Source organism: Paroedura picta, chromosome 6, assembly GCF_049243985.1.
Source record: "Paroedura picta isolate Pp20150507F chromosome 6, Ppicta_v3.0, whole genome shotgun sequence".
In the NCBI taxonomy this organism is placed as follows: domain Eukaryota; kingdom Metazoa; phylum Chordata; class Lepidosauria; order Squamata; family Gekkonidae; genus Paroedura; species Paroedura picta.
The window spans coordinates 74,495,916-74,519,838 of NC_135374.1; the positions used below are offsets into that span (position 1 = coordinate 74,495,916).

The 23,923-nt window shown below is 43.0% G+C and overlaps 1 protein-coding gene across 14 annotated transcripts in view; it reads right to left on the reverse strand.

The window, feature by feature from the left end:
• CNKSR2 (connector enhancer of kinase suppressor of Ras 2) overlaps positions 1 to 23,377 on the reverse strand; it is a 222,645-nt gene extending 199,268 nt beyond the window's left edge. For 12 of the 14 annotated variants that reach the window (XR_013232003.1, XR_013232005.1, XR_013232004.1 and 9 more), the window contains exon 1: positions 21,936 to 22,049. Coding sequence is in view for 11 of the 14 variants with exons in the window: in XM_077343051.1 (XP_077199166.1) it covers positions 21,936 to 22,023 (88 nt within the window). In the remaining 3 variants the exon portion in view is untranslated. Of the gene's footprint in view, positions 1 to 21,935; positions 22,050 to 22,301 lie in introns of those variants that run through there. The other 2 variants (XM_077343047.1, XM_077343050.1) reach the window with 2 other exon arrangements.
• Between the last annotated feature and the right edge of the window lie 546 nt (positions 23,378 to 23,923).

Genomic DNA, 23,923 nt, shown 5'->3' on the forward strand with positions numbered 1-23,923 from the left:
AGGAATGGTGGAACTACAAGGAGCCTCAGCTCAACTCTTACTGAGACCCAGTATGTTGGATAAATTCATAACAGAGTGGGGGGGCTAGGGGGTCAACTGGAAGCGATGGTTTTGGTCAACCTCAACCAAATGTCTGGCAGAGGAGCTCCCTTTTGGAGGCCCTGAGGAACTGTTCAGGTTCTGTCAGGGCCCTGATCTCATCTGGGAGCTCATTTCACCAGGTGGGGGCTCTGACCCTGGTTGAGGTCCAGCAGGCTTCTATGAGGCCAGGGACCACCAGGAGGTTGGAGGCGGTAGAGTGCAAGGCTATTTGAGGGGTGTAGGCGAAGAGGTGATCCCTCAGGTATACTGGGCCCAGACCATGCAAGGCCTTAAAGGTGATAACCAAAACCTTAAGCCTGGATATTTTGTTTCTAGCTCAAAACCTCCTAACTGGGGATATGCCCTGCCTCTTTCATGCATGGGATTTCCACCCAATGCATTATGTGCCTCCCCTTCCATATTGTCTGTCAGCACCCTCTTGTCTGACAATTTTTGAGAAAGATGTAAGGGCAAATCACTGCATAAAGCCCCAAAACATTAATCTGGGGAATCATTTGATCTGCTCTATATTGAAAAACCCTGATATTCCCCCTGATAATTTGTGGCTATTACGAGAATTACATTTCTGAAGAGAATAGCTAACTTTTCTGGATAAACCGTTGTAGCTAACTAGAATGGGCAGAGATGCAGGACTGTATCCTGATCTCTTGCTGGCAAAGATGGGGATAATTTGTGCAAGAAATGGCAAGAAAAGGAGGTGAAAGAAAGTCTGGTAAGAGTATTAGTCTTCACATCAAAGGGATAGCCATAAATTAAAACAAGAAACAGCCATCCTAGATCTGTCACTCTACCTCCCCAGTCCCACTGACTTAAATAAAATGGGGACATATGATAAAGAGTGCAGCGGTGGGCCTGCTATTTGTCATGACAAAGGGGTCCCCAAGTCTAATAGTAGAGGCTATTAGTCTCAGAGAAGGAACCCATAAATGAGGGTAAGTGAGCTGACAGAGTACAAGAAGGAACCAAATTAGCATCCTGGTTAGGATCTGGGCCCTTAGACCAGTGGTTCTCAACCTTGGGGTCCCAACCCCAATTGGGATCGCCTGGCCCCTTCTGCAGCATTGCCAGGTTGGTGGCCACCGCTGCAGCAGAGCCATGGCACTGGCCACCTCCATGCCGTCTCCAGATTGTTGTGTGCCAGCGTGCTGCCGTAGTTGGGGTCGCGGTGTTACGGCAGTTAACATTGGCTGCCTTAAGACTGTATTGCACAGTCAATTTGGACATGGACTATCTTGGAGGAAGTCTGCAGTGAGATCAGACCTTAACAAAAGGCCTTGGAGCAGACAAACATAACCATAGAGACTGTGGCCGGGATGACCAAAGCAGCCCTCTTTAGAGGAAGTGAGGTTGCCACGGCTGTTAAACCCACTTGTAGCAAACAAACCAGAAAGGGTTCCAGAATTTGTTTTGGTAGTTTAAGCTGTAGGAGGCAGTCAGGGATCATTTACAGATACTTAAAAGAAAATCTGTAAATATATATTTCAAACTTACCCTTATACAGTATCAGGTACAGTATCAGAACATGCAGTTGGGGAGGTTAAATTTGTCCTGTCCCCTTTAATAAGAATTGTCTCGGGTTTATGCTACACAAAATACTCATGGCCTATCAAAAAAATGGAAATGTGGCCTGAGATGTTCTCCTATGGACCTAAAGAAAGCAGAAGTCAGGGAAGACTGCTTGTGGAGAATCCTATACATTTTGTTATTTACCTTCATAATTAAATCCGTTATTGTGAGATTATTTTTAAGAGACCAAGATTCTAGTCTCGATACCTAAACTGATTTCTCTGTGTACTGTTCTATTCAAAAGTATTATTTACTGAATACTAATAGAACAGAGGAAAAAGAATGTCCCCTTCGGTCAGTTACAGAATTGGCACTCATATTTCTCAATTACCAACTATGGTTAGAAAATATTGAATTTTATGCCTATATCAAGAAATCAACTACATACATACATGGATGTTTCAGTGACACAGTTAGATAATCCCTATCATTATGGCATCACATGCTCTCAATACAGTCTTCAACATTCCAAGTGAGACCGAATACCACTTTGTCAAGTAGATGCAATTCAGCTGATGTACTAAGAACACAAAAAACATTTCTTTGCCATTTAACATCTCACAGGCACATAAATGCTCTCTGCAATATCATCAGTTTGTTTCTTGTATGGTTCCTGTTGTCATCTCTCTATATTTTTCATACTCTTCAGCTCCATATATCAGCATCCATCTGATACCATAAGATTATTTACTGGGATGTTATAATTTACCAGCTTGTCAGACTGCTGTTTAAATCACACTCATATGCACCACATGAGCTTCGCTCATCTGAGGAAGCTCTTCTGCAGATGCCAACCTGCAAATGACAAAATCAAGAGCTGTACATGCCTAGTCTATTGTGGCCCCCGCCTTATGGAATGGCCTACTTGAGGACATCAGAAAGACTCCCAACTCCCAATTTACAATGAACTGAAAAATTGAGGACTTTTTGCACTATACTAAATGATTCACAGAGTTAAGGAGTGTAAACACAGCTTGATGAAACTGGGGTCCCACTATGCGATTTTTGTGTCATTTAATGTGCCATGTCAAAAATTACACTTTATTCAATTCTGTTTTTAGAGTTCTGATCAGTTCTGCAGCTTTAACCCTATTATATTGTTTATTGAATGTCCCATCCACTCCATTTTGTGAAATGAAAGCAGGGCCCTTCCTGATTTCCTTAGGCAGGCCATTCCACAAGATAGAAGCAATCACTGGGAATGCTTGGCAGCCATCTGGGAGGTTGTTAGGCAACCATAACATTTCCAAGCCTGTCAGTCAAAGGCAGTGGGAGACTGAAAAGGGTAAAGGATAGAAAAAAGGAAAGGAAACAGGAAGCAAGACAGAGGAAGGAATAACCAAAGAGGAAGAACAGAAAAATGTAAGCCAAGTAGTTCAGTCAGGAAGGCTGCAATGGAGGGGGAAACGAAGACCGGAGAAGGAGGCAGGTTTGCTGGTGGTTAAAATGAGAAGAGGAAGATGGGAACAGGCTATGGAGCTGTTATAAGAACACAAAAGGAATCTGCTGGATAAGACCATTTGTCTTTCTAGGCCTCATGTGAATGCAGTGCCGAGTCAGTTGCCCTGAAGTAACAGAGCATGAACACTGAATTTCTTCCCCGCTGCTTCCTGATATTCAGGTTAGCTGCCTCTGTCACCATGGCTAAAGGCCATTGATGAACTTCTCCCCCATAAATCTGTCTAATCACCTTTTAAAGCTATCTATGCTTGTGGCAAGATGACAATTTGTTCATTATGAACACATTTCAGCCATCCAAACAGATGGTTATTTATATATAGACATCACCACATGGACAATATAGAAATGAAATAGATTACATAATCAAAAGCCAAAGATGCTCTGTTCTCTCTGCTACAACAAGACCAGGATCTGATTGTGATACAGACCATTACTATAAAAAAATAGAATAAAGCTGTAGAAAAACACAAAAATATTCATAGTGCCAAAATTCAGTCTAAACAACAAGTTTCAACTCTTCATTATTTTCTGCTAGTAATGTGCTATCATCTGCATATCTAAAACAATGTTTATTCCACCAGTTTTCAGTCGACCTTCTTCAAATCCAGTTTCCCTATGACATATTCTGCATATAGTTTGAAGAGCTAGGGAGAGAAGACATCCTTGCTTGATACCTTTGCCAGCTGTAAACCATTCGATTTCTCTGTATTTTCTCTTAACATTAGGCTCTTGTCCAGAGAACAGGTTATACATTGAAACAATCAGATGCTGTGACACACCCATTTCTTGTAAAATCAACCATAGCTTTTCATGAACCACACAGTCAAAAACTTTGCTGTAATGTATGAAACACAAGATATTTTTTTTAATTCTTTCGTATGTTGCAATGAAAATTTGCAATATGACTTGTAGTGCCTTTTTTCACAATTTAGCTTGAACATCTGGCATTTCTTGTTCCATATATGCGAACAGTCTTTGATATAAGCTTTTGAATATTGCTTTATTTATGTGAAAAATTAACGAGATGATCCGATAATTGTTGCAGTCTTTGATGTCTGCTTATTTTGGGAGTTGGGAATGCAAATTGAGTGCTTTAAGTCTGTGGACCATTGTTCTGGCATTTTCTTGTTAAGATTTTGATGGATTCTGCTTCAGTGGCTTGATATCCTGTTTTCTCCTTGTGATTTGTTTCTCCCAATTGCTCTTGGTATAGATTTTACTTTACTTCTTCTAAACCTTATTATTTGAAGGAATCTGTCATCCTTTCACCTCTTTTGCAAAATTCTTCAGTGTATTGTTTCCAAGAAGATTCAATAAGGGGGGGGGGGCGACGAAGTACAGAGGTCTGCGGAGGCCCTGCTTGTGGGATTCCCATGGTCAGTTGCCTGCTTGATACATGCACAGCCCTTCAATTCTCCAGTCCATTCTCAGATATGTCGATGACAGGGCTAGTGTGGAACCATTGTTGATGTTTGCAATGTCAGGTTAATCAACAACAAGTCCTCAACCTTGCGAGACTATTTCGCAAGGCACACAGTTTATCTGGCTTGCGCAACTGAAACCTGGGCCCGTGAGGGTGAAACATTCACTCTGAAAGATCTGGTGCCACCTGGGTTTTCGGTCCTGCACCAGCCTAAGCTGTGGGGTAGGGAAGGGGGGGGTGGCAATCCTGGTACAGGATACTTTTCCCTTCAGGGTGCCTCCTGCGCCATCAATTCAATATGGCCCTGAGCCATATGGAAGGGCGGTATAGAAATCAAATAAATAAATAAATCCTTGGGTTAAATGTGCTAAGCCGTGGTGTACTGTGTACCCACCGTGCCCTCAGATTCCCTGCCAGCTGTGTTGGAGGCGGTGGCTGCCTGGACATTGCAGTACCTCAAACTTCTGGTTTTGGGAGACTTCAGTGTCCATGCAGCTGCACCAACTCTAGGATGTGGTCTGGATTTGGTGCCTGCCATGGAGACATTATGGTTCTCACAAATGTTGTTGGTCCCACCCACCAGGCTGATCAATCTGATCTTTGGCACAGGTGTAGAAATAGATCTCATAGTGAATAACATTGTTCCATGGTCAGACCACATTGTTCCATGATCAGGCCCGGCTGAGGATGCCTCCCCTCCCCTGCTTGGGTGCTGGATGTATTTTAGTTTGCCCATTATGGAATCTGAGTGATCTGAATGATCTGTGGAATCCTGAATGATCTGTGGAATGATCTGTGGAATCCTATGCCCACTGGCATCTCGTTGATGGCCTTGGTAGAGGACTGGCAATCTCGCCTGTCAGCTGCCATTGACAAGATTGCTCCTAAGCTCCCTCTCCGCCTTCGCCTCAAACAGGCTCCCTGGTATTATCAGGAGACTAGGGAGAGGAAGATGGAAGTGCGACAGCTAGAGTGGGTGTTGAAGAAGACTCGCAATGAGGCGGCTAGGACATCTCATTGCATGCTTATAAAGGCAAATGAGAATGCAGTGAAAGGGGTGGAAAAAAAAGATTTCTACGCTGGGAAAATTGTGTCTGCGAGCTCTCGCCCAGCACAATTGTTTAGAGTAATTAGGACACAGATCTCGAGGACGGGGATCCAAAGTAAAGGGAACTGGATTTGAGCTGTGCAGCATTATTGAGCTATTTTGTGGACAAAGTCGAGTCACTCCGCTGGGACCTTCCTGCCATGGTTGATACAGTTAGTGAACTGGAAGCTCCATGGCTGTCGCAGGGGTTAGTGTTTGATGGCTTCAGATGGCTCTCGATAACTGAAGTGGATAAGTTGGTGGGTTCAGTGAGGGTGACCATTTGTCCCTTAGATCCTTGTCCCTCATTGCTGTTTATGTCAGGTGACCAGCGGGTAGGAAGCCCCTTGAGGGAAATTGTGAACCTCTCCCTTGTATCGGGAGAGATCACAGAGGGACTTAAGGAAGCAGTGGTTCGCCCCCTAATGAAAAAGCCATCGCTGGATTCACAAGACGCTACCAGCTACTGACCAGTTTCACATCTTACATTTCTGGGTAAGGTGCTAGAGTGGGCTGCATCAGACCAGCTCTTAGCATTCTTGGAGGAAACTTCGGCCCTTGACCCATACCAGTCAGGCTTCTCTCCTGGCCATGGGGTGGAGACCGTGCTGGTTGCCTTGATGGCTGACATCCAGTGCCAGCTGGACTGGGGCAGCTCGGACATCCTTGTACTTCTAGACCTGTCAGCCACATTTTCCATAGTCGACCACAAGCTGTTGGCCCACTGCCTTGCCGGAGCCAGGATTAGGGGGACCATACTACATTGGCTTGTCTCCTTTCTATGGAACTGATCACAGAGGGTTGCTGTGAGGGATGAGTAATCAGACCCTGTGGGGCTCCCTTGTGGAATTCTGCAGGAGACGGTTCTCTCCTCCACATTGTTGAACATCTAAATTCACCCTCTAGCCCAGCTGGTCCAGAGTTAAGGGCTGGGTTGTCACCAATATGCAGATGACACCCAGCTGTCTCCTGATGGATGGATGGCCAGACTCCCCCCCCCCCCGAAACATTTGCCAGATGTTTGAAAGCAGTGGCTGGACAGCTCAGCCAGAGCCACCTGAAACTCAACCACTTCAATACAGAGGTCCTCCAGCTGGGGAGACAAGGGCGGGACCAGAAGACGCTCCGCCCATGCCAGGATGGGCTGCAATTGATACCTGCACCAATTGCCAGGAATTTGGGGGTGATCTTTGATATCTCCCGTTCCATGGAGACTCAGGTCAGAAAAGTAGCCCGAATGGCATTTTGTCATCTGCGCCAAGCATAGCTACTAGCACCTTACCTGTCCTCTGAACATCTGACCACACTGATCCATGCAACGGTCACTTCCAGGTTAGACAAATGTAACTAGCTCTACGCAGACATACACTAAGCTTTGACCTGGAAATTACAGCTGGTACAAAATCCGGCTGCAAGGGTCCTCCCTGGTACATCTTGGAGGGACCACATTCAGCAGGTCTTATGTCATCTGCACTGGGTACCAGTCTGTTTCCGGATCAAGTTTAAGGTATTGGTTTAAACCTTCAAGGCTATATACAGCTTGGGCCCTGCATATCTGTGGGACCGTTTGTATCCCTGTGCTCCCTTGCAGGGCACTCCGCTCTGCGGTTACAAATCTGCTGATTGTCCCGGGCCCCCTCAACAAGGGCCATGGCTTTTTCAGCCCAGATGGAATGAGCTCCTGGAATTGCTAAGGGCCCTGCCGGAGTTATCAGCTTTCCACAGGTCCTGCATGTTGGAGCTCTTCTACGGTTGAGGCCGGTATAGAAGTTAAAATATAATATAATATAATATTTTCTTTATTTTGTCCTATCCATGTTGATTTTTATATCCTGCCTTTCTTTCCAGGGGGACTCAAAGTGGCTTACATTGTTCTTTCTTGTATCTTATCCTCACAACTGTCCTGTGAGGTAGGTTAAGAAGAAAGTGGGCTAAGAACACCCAGTGAGCTTCCTTGACAAAATGGGGATTTGAACCTGAGTTTACCAGATTCCAATCTGACACTTTAACCAATGGACCATGCAGTGCCTCCTGTTTCTCTCTTCTAGTTCTTTACACTGATTATTATAATAGTTCTTCTTTCCTCTGTGCACAAGTCTCTGGAACGCTGGATTTAGATTTCTGATGCTATTTCTGTCACCTTTTACTCTTGCACGTTATTTGTTTTTTGCAGTTTTACAAGTTTCATCAGTCATCCACTGAGTCTTTTCATTTCTTTTGGCTATAGTCTTTGTGTGTTTGTTCTTGAGAATAACTTTGGTTTCAACTTGTAGGTCTTAGTAATTAATGTAGTGATGCCAAGCTGTTCATTACATGATATTTATTTATTTATTATTAAATTTATACCCCTCCCCTTCCAACAAGTCAGCTCGGGGCGGCTTACAATCAGAGGCACAATAGCCCAGTACAATAAAACAATAAAATCAATAATACCTTAAAACATAAGGACTATCAACCCCCAAAACAATAGCAAGATGGTGGGCGAAAGACCAAAATAACTCCCCAATAAAGAAATCAGAAGTAGACAGAAACTGGGAAAGGCAGCCATGAAGAAGCTGGAAAAGGTCCTTAAGTGTACGAAGTGTTGCTGACAACCACGATCAAGATAATTCAACTACAGTATTCCCCATTACAATGTATGGGTATGAACGTTGGACAATGAAGGAAGTGTACAGGATGAAAGTTGATTCATTTGAAAGGTGGTGTTTTGGCCTCTTGGATAACAATGTTTTACATCCCCATCAACTAGGCTTTTAAAAAGGGCACTCAATGATCAAACATTGCCAGACCTTATACTATTTTGCTTTACAGAAAAGCATTATATGTGGCCTATGTTGACCTAGCGGCAGCTTTTGACTCACCAGATCAGGAAATGCTATGGCGGAAACTCCTAAATCTCAGAGTTGAGGTGCACCTAGTATATCTGACAGCTCCACCTAAACACCACCATAAATCAAGGTAGGAACTTCTGGCTTATTGACAAATGAAATACTGGTCCGAAGCGAGGTAAAACAAGAGTGTGCTGGCATTTTTGCTGTTTAACGCGTATATCAACAATAAGGCAACCAAGTTGGAGGGACCTTATTTTACGCCCCCATTTGTTGGTGAAACAAAGGTGTTGATTCTCCTTTATGTAGACAACATGGTGCTGATCTTTGACTAAAATTGGTCTGAAGAGACTTCTTTATAACCTGGGATTATGCTGTAAGGAGGATGGGTTAAATATAAATTATGAGAAAACTAAGGTTATGTAGTTTAGGAGGCAACCAAAAAAAAACCTCCTGGAGTAACTTGGGCACACAAAATGAACAATGTAGCACCTATAAATGAGTATAACATTAAGCGAGACACTCTCTTGGAAAGTTCATGTAGCAACCCTATGGATAACAATCCTGAGAACTTTGGTGGTGAGCGGGGGTTGCCTGGTGGATCCAGCCATTAAATTATTTGGCAGAACAGTGATTCCTTGCCTCTTCTATGGTGTCAAAATCTCAGGCTGGTGGGACCAAACTCTTGCTAACCTAGAAAGAGTTCAAAATCTCTGCACGAGAAGAATCCTTACTCTCCCAAGGGGTCTCCAGCAAGGGCTAGGTAAGGACTACTTTGTTTAAGTGTTCAGGCTAATGCAACCATGCTCAAATATTGGATGAAGTAGGCACGTAGACACACAGATTCCCCTAGCAGACAGAGCCTGCTGTTTCTACTGGATCGAGATAAAGTTTGCTCCGAGTTCCTCAGCATAATCCGATTATGATACACTGTCCCTGATAATGTAATAAGAACTAGTGAATCAGGAAACAACCTAAGGGACCAGATCTATCATATGGACACAGTAATTGGTAGTAGGGCAACTGCTCCATCTAAAGTAGCACCCTTTTACAAAAAATTTAGAATGGACCACCTCAGATCTGCATATCTAGTCACTATACCAACTTTAACCTTAAAGATGGTATTTACCTACTTGAGGTTTCAAGCAACGCCAACTCCTTAGGGGTAGATTTCTTCACTCCCCTGTATCAGACTGGCTTTGTATCTATGGCAATGTGAAATTGAGGACCACATACACTATGTCCTGGACTGCCCTCTCTAAGATGACCTGGGAAACAAATTTATTAGGCAACTATTGCCCTGGGGAACTTGACCTTTCTGCTGTCAGAGAAAGAGTGGCACTTCTTGCACTGGCTGCCAAAAAACTAGATCCAACGTAGGCAACCTGGACTTCTAATACTTGATTATCTTTTAAAATGCCAGTTTTAATTCTGTATTTTATTGATTACAATATTTTTAGATTTGATCATTTTATGCATTTTATATTTGCTGTTAACTTGATTATAATCATTTTTATGACCTTGTTTTGATATGTTTGCAATGGCCAATGGCTAATACAATAAAATTATTTAACTAACCAAAATTCCTTAACTAACTGAAAGGTGGTGGTTGAGGAAACTTTTACTGATACCAGAGACCACCAAAATGTTAAATAAGTGGGTTCTAGTAAGGATGGGCACAAACTGGAAAATTCTAGTTCATTTTGGGGCTCCAAGTGTTCTTGAACCAAATCCCCCCAACCCAACCAGAAGTCTTGAAACAAACCAATTGGGTTTGGGGCCATTAAACTCTCTGTTTAGCTTCTCCCCCCCCCCCCGTCCATTTCACTTTGCTCTCTTTGGAAGGGGGAGGGGGGAGTGAAACAAAGTTTTTAAATAGAGGGAGGTACAACTGAGGCACATTCCAAAAGCAGGTTGTGAGAACGGGGGGGGGGGTCATAAGACATGCAGTCAGAACCACGAAGAGTAGGAGATAAGGCAGGGACCAGCGGAGGACAGCCAGAGGGGAAGGGAGACAAGCAGGAAGACAAGTTGCAAGAATGGGAAGCATCACCTATGAAGAAAGCTCAGCAGGAAACTGAGGCAACTGGAGACGAAACAGGGGAATGTACTGATCCTTCAATGTAAGTTTTGAGTTCATTTCAATGGTGTCTTGTTTTTGAAGAATAATCAAAATACATATGCAGATTTACTTTCAAAGTAAGATCTTGGAAGCTAACATTTAATGGCAAACCTCTGAACATCTCTTGCCTTGAGAACCTCACAGGGTCACTATAAGTAGCCTGTGACTTTGAAGCCCCCTCCCCCCCCAAAAAAAGTAAAAATATCAGAGTTCTTTTCTTATTCTCCCCTGTTAAGTATAGATATTCTTGCTTTGGCAGCTCCGTGCACAGAGGATTCACAACATAACTTACTTTTGCTTAACAATCAGTGTTTTTCCTTTGCTTTTTGCTTTGTCTTTTTTCAGCTTGCATAAAGCATTTGCGCACTGCTCTCTCAATTTGCCATTCTTTTTAGCCTCTGAGAACCCTTGGATCATGCAACCAAGTCTGAGATGGGAATTACAAGACTGTTAGACAGAATCACACAAACAGACCTTTAGTATATAAAAACAAACTGGGAGAACTACACTAAGCTAAACTGTTAATGATGTCTCCTGGGAAAACTCCATATGCAAAAAGCAGAACAAGTTTTTAATACCCTACAAAATTGCCCATTCAATTTTGGGCAAACCTATTCAATTAGGAAAGGTTTTTAAAAAAATAAAAATAAAAGCATCCTCATTAAATAAATATTAGCTTAGAAATCTCGTTACTTGCTCCCAAGCATTTTCAGGTTGAAACAAAATTTCTGTATATGTTGCATGCACTTTTTAATTTGGCTTTTTGACTTATCTGACAAAAGGCTAAACATGCAGCATTACTTTTGCTATGGCAAAAGTATGATTAAGTACAGTCTAACAGAATGATTAAGTACAGTCTAACATTTGATGTTAAAATCAGATACTTGATTTGTTTTTCAAAATGAGACACTAAATGCCTGACAAGTGTTGACAAGCTTGCCACAGCTATCACAAATTACATTTTAGTGATGTATTATTAAGTAACAAGTACATGAAGAAAAAAATTAATTATGCCCACAAAAAATAAATCCTTGCATGGAAATATAAGTAGCATTAAGAAAAGTACAAAAATTCCTCAATTAGGTAAATTCATATTTGAAACTCTGAAGCTTGTGTATTATGTGCCCACACTCTAGATGAGGTCCATGTACTATTTAAAAAGACAAACCTTTAAATGTGGGAGAATATTTAATATTCAAAGATGTTTTCTACTTATATAGTGAGAACAGTATATTCAAATTTGGAATTAGAACCTCAGAATTTGCATCCCTCCACTATTTACCACCACTAGATGAGCTATAAATGTAAAGTGCTTAATAGTCTTAAACTTGTGTGGAAAATGGTCACAATTTCATTTTTTATTTATTAAAAAAACTCCCAAATAATCTTTACATACTGCAGTATGTACTTTATTAACCTTCTAGACCAGGGGTAGTCAAACTGCGGCCCTCCAGATGTCCATGGACTACAATTCCCAGAAGCCCCTGCCAGCATTCGCTGGCAGGGGCTTCTGGGAATTGTAGTCCATGGACATCTGGAGGGCCGCAGTTTGACTACCCCTGTTCTAGACACAGTAGAAAGTTCAAACCTTCACATGAGTAATATACAGAAAAGAAACAAGGAAGGTGAAATCTGAAATATAATAATTCAACCAAACGGGAATAAAAAAATCTTTCATTTCAAAACATTTTTTCCAGTAGGTACTAGACATTGCCTGGATTCATTTTTTAAAATTATTTCCTGTCAGTATTGCTATTCTACTTGCAATAGACTTATTTTTCTAACATAAGTTCAATTAGAATTGTAATGGAGGGTTACTATTGTCTAATTGGCCAAATTCATAGAAGAAATCAAAGAACTGAGACAAGAGAACAAGATAATCGAAATTCCTGAAAGCCATTATAAAAACTGGAGGGGGGGTGAGTAGTAGTAGTAGTGGTGGTGGTGGAGGAAGAAGAAGATGATGAAGTAGAAGATTAAGAGGAAGAGAAGGAAGACCACAACCTTGGACTCATCACATCACTAATAAAGCTGTTCTCCTCAATTATAACACACATGGCAGATTTAACTTGTAGCATCACTGCTGTCCTCAGAACCTTTAAAAGATTCAAACAAACTACAGCCTCTACACCTCCAAACAGTAACTCAAGGAAAAGCTGCAACTGTTCTTCAATGTTCCCCATATCTTTGTATTGCCTCAACAACCAACTCTCTCTCAAACAACAGGTGGTAGTAATAAGAATATACACTGCAGAAAGAAGACCCCCCTGCTCCATTCAGATATTCTGGCAGTAAATCAACACACTGCCACTGAGATATCATGGTGGTGAAATTATCTCAGTAAATGGGGGAACACAGTCACAATCCTGAACAACTACCAGCCACGCCACTGTAACCTTTACTACTGCTGGGCAAATACTGAAGCATCAAGAGGCGTGGATAGAGTCTGCTCATGACGCAGTGTTTGTTCTGCATGGTATTAGGGAGCATTACAGCACTGATGCACACTGGAGCACTACTTCCGTTGCTGGATCATGAGGGCCTCCTTTAGTATGTCATACCAAGACTGATAGCTTGCTGTTAGACTGCTATGGAATTCAGAGGCACTGCTATACTTTCAACATATGGAAAAAGAAAGTCAACATCATCCCAGACCCATCCACGTCAGCATTTTCCATGTTTCAAGTCCCTGTGAAGGTTACCCCCAAAATATTCCTCCCTTCTCAGATTACAAATTGCAAACCTCACATGACTTACTCATAAGTAAACATTCTCAGGGCAGAGGCTTTCCTAGCTGCCCTGGGCCCCAACAGGGGGCCATTTCTGGGCCTCCTGCACACACACACACACACACACACAGAAAGCAGCTTGCTCCTCCCCCATCCTCTGAGTTGAAAGAGGCCAGGGAAACTTACTGTCAGCTGGGCATGCTCTGAGGCAGCCTCCTTTTCTGTCCAGCAGATTTCAGAAACTGGCAGGTAACTGGAGGTGGAGACCTAACCCCCTATTAGCACTTCATAGATTCTGACTGGGGCTAAACTATCAGAATGGGCCTTTCCTGGCTGTGTACCATCTCCTATTGGGGGAATATTTCTGAGGGGTTCCAATCAGGAATGAATTGTCTGAATGCAATTTAAGATGATTGGCCCTCATTGGCAGAGTGTAATTTGAACTTATTGCCCCTGGTTGGCAGAGTGCTCTCTCCCTATTAACAGCACAACCCTAGGAAGGGCCAGCCAGGTAGGGAGTAAATTTTCAACTTGAGTTTTATTATGTTTAATAATGATGATAATGATTATAACAGACCTATCACTTTTAGCAGCAACATTTTATTCATCTGTGATACATTTTCATGGCCATTCAAATAGGGTCTAGCTTTTGCTACATTTTAGTAATCTGCTTAGAACTAATTAGTTAAGAAGCAGTATGAGGTAGATACTAGTAGACAGTATAAGCAATAACATTCGGTCCCCAGCCAAAAGAAAGCTGGTGATGTTCAAACACTTAAATAATCTTAAAAAAAACAGAACACGTTAATTGTAATTAATTTAAATTAATTTTCTATGGAATGAAGTTTCAATTTTTATACGGTTTTGTACAATAATATTCACAAGTTTAATTTCCTGCAGTAGTTCTGGTGGCTCCTCTTTATTATCAGTTGTTATGCTTAACTTTAGATTCAAGTGGGTAGCCATGTTGCCATAGTCTGAGGAAGAGTACTTGCAGTCGAAAGCTCACACCTTGAATAAATCTTTGTTGGTCTTAAAGGTATCACTGGATTCTGATTTTGTTTTGTTATGCTTAACTTTGTAAGGCTCTATGAATAAACAGATGAATACTTCTATGCTCAATCTTAGCCAAAATGTCCTGAAACACTAAATAGATTAATAAAAATGCATTATTAAACACACTTGCACAACTACTTATAGATGAAAACACAAGAAAAATTGTGACTTTATGCCCTAAATGTCCTAAAACGTCAGATAAGATGGGTGAAGAAGTCTGAGAGTAATAGCCATAATACAGCAGTTGTTCAAAAGTCAGTAATCTAATAGTGTTCCACTTATAAAGAAATATATACCTAACAGTAAGTGGATTTATTCAAAATATGATGACAGCAAGGCCTGGATACGACTCTAGTTTCACATACAGCATATTATCATATCAAAAGTGAAGATATAATCCCATTTATATTTCCATAACTGAAGGATATTTTTAAAAGCAGGAAGACATATGTATAGGAGAAAGATAAATATGATACAGAGCAATGGCAAAATAAACAGTGCTGCTTAAATATGAGCAGTTTAAAGTATATTTCGAGTACCTAGTTTAGTCGGCAGAGGTAATTTCATATTATGCAATGCATTTCACAAAGTATTGATTTCCAATGCTTCTTTGTTGTGAAACTCCTAAGAAACTTAAAGTTGTTCACTTGTAACAGCTATTGTCTTGTAGCCTTCATTAAATTAAAACGTTAAAACAGGTTTTCAAAATACATCCTGTAGCAATAGAAACATTGAATAGACTCTAAGGAATTTAAAATCTAAGTTAAAATTTGTCATATTAAACAAATATCTACATGACTCCTGGGATCCATTCCTGCAAACTGTTATATATGGATAAGTCTCCCTGACAATCTTGCTATGAACTGACTTCATCTGGCAAAGCAGACTTAAGCCCACAACATTTGTTTTGATGTTAAGGGGCTGCAGGCCTTATTTTGTTTGGTTGTTTCTTGGTACAGTGGATTGACATGACTATTCCACTGGAATCTGTACACAAGTTTGCATTCCCAGAAATTATTTTTAAGCCAGCTAATTCTAAAGTACTAGTGTTTCTTTCATTGTATATTCCAAACATGAAACAGGTGAATTAATGATTTATCTCACAAAGACATTTTTAGAGGGGAAGGTCTATTAATTGTAACTAGGATAACTTTTGTACCATTGGGTCTCTGCACCAGTACATAATGCTAGAGATAGGACAGTGCTATACACTATTTCAAATTCCTGAACTAACCTGTAAGAGTTAATTTTCATTATTCCATTTAATAACAAGAAAGGCTTTAGGCATAAATATAATCTGAATATGCCTCCTTATATCAACTATGTAGAATAAATATATATCCATTTTAAAACAGTCTAGATACAAGCCATGCCAGGTTGCCTTTCACACCTTTCATAAAGAATCTATGGAGATATAGACAGAAGGTCTGAAGCCAGTCTTCATTAATATCTATCTTATCAAACAAAATATAAATCAGGTTTTGTTTTATTAAGAAAAAAACAACCGAGACTTACCTCAGCCGAATGTTGACGCAGCGGAAGGCTTGCTGGGAGAGAGAGCCAATCACCCAGAGGTCCTCCCGTGTGCGTGCTGCTGAAAGGCAGCACGCACAGCGTCAGGGGCAGGGCGGGGCCGTGGTGACTATTTAAGTCACCACGTGCACGGATCTCCCTCTTCGCCTGGAACGCTGCGGGAGCTGCTCCCCTCCCACCCTCCCTATGTTTTATACAGGTTTGTTCAGGGTTTTGAGGTGGATGCTTTTGGTTTTGTTTTGCAGAAATTGTCACAGCTGCGGGTTTGCATGGGATGGAGCCTGTTGGCAGGGAGTCCGGTGTGCGATTGGACTCCCTGGGGTTTGGGGCCTCTCCTGAGGTGGTGCGTATACGAGCGCGGCTTACCCAGCTGGGAGGCCAGGGGCTCGTTTGCCAGGTGGCCTGGGGGCAGTCAAAGCAGGTCGACGCCTGGTGGCTCCCCCGCATAGGTCGCTTTCCTTAGTGGCGGACTTCAGTAGGCAAGGGGATCTGCTCTCCTGGCTGGGAATGGTGCAGGTCCCCAGGGCGCCTCTGGACTCCGTGGGTTGGTGGTGCAGTCTGCTGACTGCTAGGTCAGGCTCCCTCTCCCATGCTATGCCAACCCTCCCATGGGGAGATAATAAAGCTGTGGCCTTGTTTATCCCAACATTGGTGTCGCGTCTTATTCCAGCATATAATGCCCTCCTGCAAGTCAACTCTAGAATCTAAGGATCTTAAATTGTCTGTACTGATAATATTTTATTTTTCCTTTGATGACTTTTCTGTATGGACAACTCAACAGATACAAGCCAGATCATTGACATTCACTCATTGTTTAGCATACACATAGCTTCACCCTGCACAGAATGATAAAGGACTTGTCAGCCATGTTATCACTGGAAGGGGAAAGGACATAAATATTGCTATTTCCATAACCGTGAACCGCTTGATGTGCTCCAACAGGTGAAATTCAGCTCATTTTGCACATGTCACATACTGATGTCCTTGATAAGTCTTCTTGCCCATAACCCAAACTGATTCATCCCTGAAGTTGATTGGTACCATTCCTAAATGAAATTGTCATGAGCTTGGAAGCTTTTTTTGCTGTTGTTCAGTATGGTACATCTGAAATGAAAACAGCTTTAACAAGCTGTAAGCAGGCTGGTTTATATCACTGAACCAAGATTTCAATGACATTAAAAGGTAATCCAGCCTGAGACTAAATGGACCAACAACAGAACTCCTCTTCCATTAATAGTTTGGGAAGGCTGGCTTAGTTTGTCTTTGTATTATAAAACTTCAGCTGCCCGTTTGCTGTACTAAATCATAGTGCTAAAAGTCACTTATCTGGTTTTCCTGTGTTGCTCCATTATCTCCACAGCTCTTGTGTAAATTCTTTCATTACCATTTAAATAAAATTATTTTAAAAGGCCAACTTAAATTATTGACTGAAATAAATTTCCCAATTAATAATAGTTATACTTCTTAATTAGCAACAATCTGACCATAAAAAACATTTGAAAGTAGTACTATAAAAGAATATTTTATATTTTGTTTTATTAGATAATAGTTTTAATATTTATAGAAAATGTTAAATTAATACACTGATTATTTTACAGGTATTGCTTATTACATGTGCAAACTAGACACACACAAAACAGTACATGCACCTCCAAAGGCGTTGCAAGAATTACTAATAAGAGTTATAATGGCAATGGCTAGAAATGTCAAAATATAAATGCATCATTCTATTGTATTTGGTGGACCTGCCAGAAAGCAAGGAACTACTGGCTTATGATGAGATGCAAAAGACACTGAAAGTTAAATTTTGTCTGGATCCAAAATATATATTATTAACTATGCTACCAAATATTAAAATGAATAATGGACTTAACAGTCTCTAGAATTTTTTATGCATCAAGATGGAGAAAAGAATTATCACCCGATATTACAGATCGATTAAATGCATTGATGGAATATGGAATAATGGCAAAACTTACATATTTGGTACATAACAAATTAACATCAGAATTCAGAAGTAAATGGAATCCAATACCAGACTATATTGAACAGTAGAAACTGAGATTAAAGGAAATAAGAGATCTCTAGACTGCATATATACTAAATATGGAGAAAGTACAACATGTGGTCCGTAACGTTAAAGGTAAAGGTATCCCCTGTCCAAGCACCGAGTCATGTCTGATCCTTGGGGTGACGCCCTCTAGCGTTTTCATGACAGACTCAATACAGGGTGGCCTTGCCAGTGCCTTCCCCAGTCATTAAAGTTTTACCCCCCCCCCCACAGCAAGCTGGGTACTCATTTTACCGACCTCAGAAAGATGGAAGGCTGAGTCAACCTTGAGCCGGCTGCTGAGATTGAACTCCCAACCTCATGAACAGACAGCTTCAGACAGCATTTCTGCCGCTTACCACTCTGTGCCACAAGAGGCTCTTTCCATAACGTTAAGGTAATGTAAAAGAACAAGATATGTATTGCTAAATGTAAGCTCTGTTGTATATCCCTTTTTAAATTGCAGTTTGTACTATATAATATGTAGTATTCAAGTTTTCTTTGTATCTCTCTAAACAAAATAATATACTATTTTTTGAAATAGTATCTGAGAGACCGCTTCCCTGCCTATACCCCCAAAAGAGCCTTATGCTCTGCCACTTCCAACTGGCTGCAGATCCCTGGCCCCAAAGAAACACATTGGACCTCAACACGGGCCAGAGCCTTCTCTGGTGGAACAAGCTGCCCTGCCCAAACTTCCACAATTCTGCAGGGCCTACAAAAGGGAGCTCCTTTACTAGGCATTTGCATGAGGCCAACCAACTGAAACATCTGCAGGACCCTCCCCCTCAGACGCCCTTCCATGACTGACCAACCTGACCTGTCCAGGGACTGTCATCGTTGTTCTGTTAATTATACAGTTTGGGCTGTCATGTTAAGTTATGATTGTGTTATGCCATCTTATGACTATTATTTATTGTATTATAATATTCCATGTAAGCATTCCACAACTGCCCAGAGCCATAGGGAAGGGCAGTATAGAAATCTAAATATATAAATACCACATGCACTTTCTGTTGAGATAGAACGCAACACGCAACGCTGCCTACTGACTAGAAGAAGAGTTGCCTTTATACCCTGCTTTTCACTCCCAAAGGAGTCTCAAAGCAGTTTACAATTGCATTCCCTTCCTCTCCCAACAACAGACATCCTGGTAGTGTGGCTGAGAAAGCTCTGAGAGAACAATGGTTGGCCCAAGGTCACCCAGATGGCTACATGTGGAAGGGTGTGGAAGCAAACCTGGTTCTCCAGATTAAAGGCCGCAGCTCTTACCCACTACCTCAAGCTGGCTCTTGTGGGGAAAAAAGAGCAAACATCTAAATTCTATACAAAATGATACACAAAACATAATATAAAGTTCACATGACCCTCCAAAAGATGCCATGAAATTACTTCAATGGGCAAGAATAAAGTACCTAGTCAGGGATGTAATTCCAATCACACATCGAGAATATAAATCTCACTAAACAAAGGAGAGCTTCAAAATAAGATATAACTGTCTGGAGCATATCCTCTCTTCCAAGCCATTAATTACCAAAACCCATAAGGAAGTAAAGACAAGAACCTTTTCACTTAAGAGTGCTCTCAACAGAAACAGAGTCAGAAAGAAGGGAAATAAACACTTCCCAGACAAAACTGAAAGATGAAAAAGAGATCAAGGTAAATAAAACATGTTAGTCTCCTTTGCTTGGTCTGCACACAACACTGGCAGCACATCCACTTAAAAAAAAAACATGTGATTATTACGTTTAAGGGTCCTTCAGGGTTTGTGGGTATTTTGTTAAGCAACTTCTAAGTGCAGAACAAAGAAGTGACATTGTCATGCATCTGACTGCAGGGGCTCTAACAAAAGATTATGCCATAATGTAGAACACTGGTTAGACTAGGGTCTGTGAGACACAGGTTCTAATCTGTACCCTACTATGGAAGTTTACTGGGTGAGCTTGGCCAGTCATACACTTTCAGCCTAACCAACCTCACAGGGTTGTTGTGATCATAAAATGAAAAAGAAAACAATGTAAGCTACTTTGGGTTCCCATTGTAGAGAAAGGCAACATACAAATTAATAAATTTCATTATTTGTGGAAGAGTTAATTAGCTGTTGCAGACTAATATGGATACAGCTGTAGAATTTATATAATTAAGAAACACAAACGCGTAAATATCTCCCTCCAGAAGTTTCCATCTTCTGTAGTGTTGTCCCAAATATTAATAAAGGAAACTGTGAATTGAAGATCAGTCACCAACCAGACTTCAGGTCTTCCAAGAAGTTCTAGTTCTGTTGGACTTAATAAAGCAAAAAAGAAAAGAAGGAGGAGGAGGGAGGCTGATACATTAATTGTGTCCACTGCTGTGTCAGTCAGTTCTAACCACAGTGATCCATGCCTTACTTATATCTAGATACAGGAATGCACTGTAATATGGCTACCCTTGAAGAGCATTTTAAGCTGCAATGAATACAGAATGCCGCAGTTAAATTACCGGTTGAAGCCAGCTACTGGGAGCATGTAGCCAGTGCTACAGCAATGATACAGGCTATCAATCCACTCCTGGGCTTATTCACAGTGTTGCTTCTCTTGTGCATTCTGGCATGGAAATTAAGACGGAGATACCCTTCTGACTGTCCCACCAATTAAAGCCTTTGTACATAGAAGAGGGCCTTTTCTGCAGCAGCTCCACAAGTATGGAACGACGACCCCAGGGAAGCGTGCCTGGCCCCCTCAGAGGGCAGTTGAATAGAGCTTTATTCAGGACCTCATTTTGATTGTTGTAGTTTTTATTGATGGTCCTATTTGGCATTTTTAAGCTGTGGTTTTTATTGTTTTTATGCTTATTTGCGGCATAAGCCACCTTGACTTCTGCAAGGGACAAAGGTGGCTAATAAACACTTCAAATAAAATGGTATGAAAATAGTAAACACTATAGATGAAAGATAAAGAAAGTTGAGAGGAACAGATATTAAAAGAAATAGCATGCCAGCCAGAAGATAAATGCAAGACATGCCGATGGGGCTAAAAGAGCTACAGTGGAATGACAAAAAAGACAGCTGTTGGGAGTGGGTGCCATAGCAGCTCAGCTGCTGCTATAGAACAATCTGAAATGAGTCTGACACTCCTTCTTAATGCAGGTCCTCTAAGAGTATAGCTGGAAAACAAGAGCTGTATAATACAAATACAAATAATTGCATGCTGAGTCCTATGGGATGCCAAACTTTTATTCCGTGCTTGCTTGCTCTCTCTCCCACACACACACAGCTATATTGCATGCTTATTATGACATACTATTTTAAAACACACTTTCCCACCCAATTCACACTCTCAAAGAATAGTACTGTCTCTTCTGCTGCCACCGCCACTAAAAGCAAGTATACTTTCAACAGGTACATGCATCCCAAGATGAGAAGCAGCTACTGGGGAGGGGGGCTCCATGTTCTGCTGCCTTGCATATTACCACACCCACAAGAGGCTGTCCTTCTAGCTGCTCCCTCCCCTACTAGACCAAGTTGACACCCCCACGATGTCATTCCAGTCCCTCTCCTCAAGAGGCACCACTGCCTCTACACACCTGCACTTCAGTCTCTCTCCTGCCACCCCCCCCCCCGGGCTTGTTACAGCACTCTTTTTACAGTTGCACTTGCTCTATTGGCCTTCCTGGTTGCCCTCTGCCTTGTAACGGACTAGCATTTTCCCTTCGGCTACAGACACAAATACATTTTTTTTAATTCCCCTTTCTATCCCACTGTTTTTAACTGCTACACGTTCGGCGGCATTCCATTTTAGCTCATATCCGATAAAAGTTTAGAGATCCAAGGCAGGTCTATTGGGAAGGGGGGGGGGGCTCATGTGTGGCTAGGCAAGAATAAAATAAATGGTAAGGCAAAACGACCGGAAAGATGTAAGTAAAGCGCCCAGGCGTTGCCTTCCTCGAATGAGGTCGGGACCGGATATCCGTATAGGACACGACTACACCGAAGCCCACCTGGGTAGTCAGCCGTGCCCTGCGAGGACTTTCGAGGGACCAGAGAAGAGCCGGGAGACGGCAGGTTCCTTCCTCCCCCCTTTCCCATGGCGACCGCAGGAGCACCTGCCGCTGTGGCGGGTGAGCCGAGGGCTGCGTGCGGAACAATTAACACCTCCGCACACGCGCCAGCCCTCCGGAGTCTCGCTCCCGCCTGTGGCCTCAAGCGGAGGGAGGGAGGGAGGGGGTCGCCTTGCTCCGCGGCCCCTCTGGCCCCGTGATCAGTTTCCCCACAAGCACACGAAACGAGCCCGACATGCGAGGCGTTCGGGAAAGGCGTTCTCCCCCGCCCGCTCCCCCAGCCGCCGCCAAGGCACCCCCGTTTACCTTTCATCCAATCCACCACTTGGCTCGGGGTCCACTTACTCACGGGTTCCATAATGAGCGCCATGAGGAAAAGTTTGCGGAGTGGCCCTGAATAAACGCGCAAGGGGGCGGCGAACGCGAGGGTCTTCCAGCCGCGGCAGGTTCCCCTTCCCTCCGCCCTCCCGCAGCGGCTTTCCAGGCGACGACGCGGTAAGGCTCGGCGAGCGGAGGAGGAAGATGCTCTCCAGATCCTCGCCGGGCTCCTCTCCTGTGGCCGCTGGAGGCGAAGGAAGGCGCGCGCGCGCCCGCGCGCCCCTTTTCTGTGCGCTCCTTTCTGGGGGGCTTTCAGTTCATGGTGCCGCTTCAGTGGGGAGTGGGAGGAGAAGGGTGCGCGCCCCGACGCCTCCCACCTACCGCCCCCCTCCCCGCGGGCTCCAGGATGCTCGGCACGTCCCCCGGCGCGGAACCGAAGGCGGAGGGCGGCCAAGGTGCGCTACCCGCCTCGCCTTCAGCCGGCGTCTCTGCTGGCAAGCTGCTCCCTCGCCGGCTTCTCTTCCCCGAGCCGGCACGCGGGTCGCGCTCTACTCTTTCTCCCTCGCTCCGTCCCTCCCTTCTCGCGCTCGCTCGAGAGAGCCTGGCGGAAATGACGAGAGTTCTCAAGCCGAAAATATCTGAAGTCGAGCGGCTCCTCCGCGCCCAGGGAATGGGGCTGCGCATGTGATTTGCAAGCAGGGCTGCAGACGCGAGTGCACGGCGAGCACGAAATGCTCTCTCGTAGTGCCTCTGAATCACGCAACAAAAGGACGCTTGCTTGCCGCTTTGCTTGCTCGCTTCTCTCCCCCCACCCTTGTGGTCGTGATGACGGGAGGGTGCTGTGGAGGCTCTTGGGTGGCTGCCGTAGGTCGGGCGAGAATTTCGCTGCCTTTGAAAGAACGAGACGCCTACTTACTTCAGCTTTTCCTGACTTCAAAGCTCTTCCCAGGGGAACGGAGGGAGAATTACCCTCCGACGACGATGATGCACACATACTGAAGAGGAGGAAATGGAGCGGCCTGGGGAGGGATGGCATTTCTTTTTCTTTTCTTTTTTAAATGCATTTCTGTGGGTGCTAAGGAGAAAAGCCCTTGTTGGGGGGAGGGGGGGAGTCAATACTTTTCCTTTTAGTCCACGTACGTTTTAGATCAAGATTGGCTGTCAGAATAAATGGACCTTCAAAGGGCTGCTTGTTTTCGCGTTGTTGGCTGCGGCATGCTCAATGTGTGGAAAACAATTATCTCCGTCTATTTTGAGAAATCCTTTTCGGAGAGCAGCCGACCTAGAGGATAATACATTTCTTGACAAGGTCTTATGCTGTTATTCAGCACGAAATTGATGCTGGGAACTCTAAAGACCACCAAGTGTCATTGCCCATTAGAAGCCTAAGGATTTCATGACCGTCTAAGTTCCCACTACGGTCTGAGGGTGTCATACCAGCACCAAAGCTCCTGGTCATTAATACATTTTTACAAAAGCCTTGTAGATACAGTGCAGAAATAAAGACTGTAGATAAAGTGTGATCTGGAGTAAGATACTGGAGGGCTAAGGGAGCCATTGTTAATTTGGTTGGATAACACACTAACTAATAAAGTCCAATAGAACAAAGT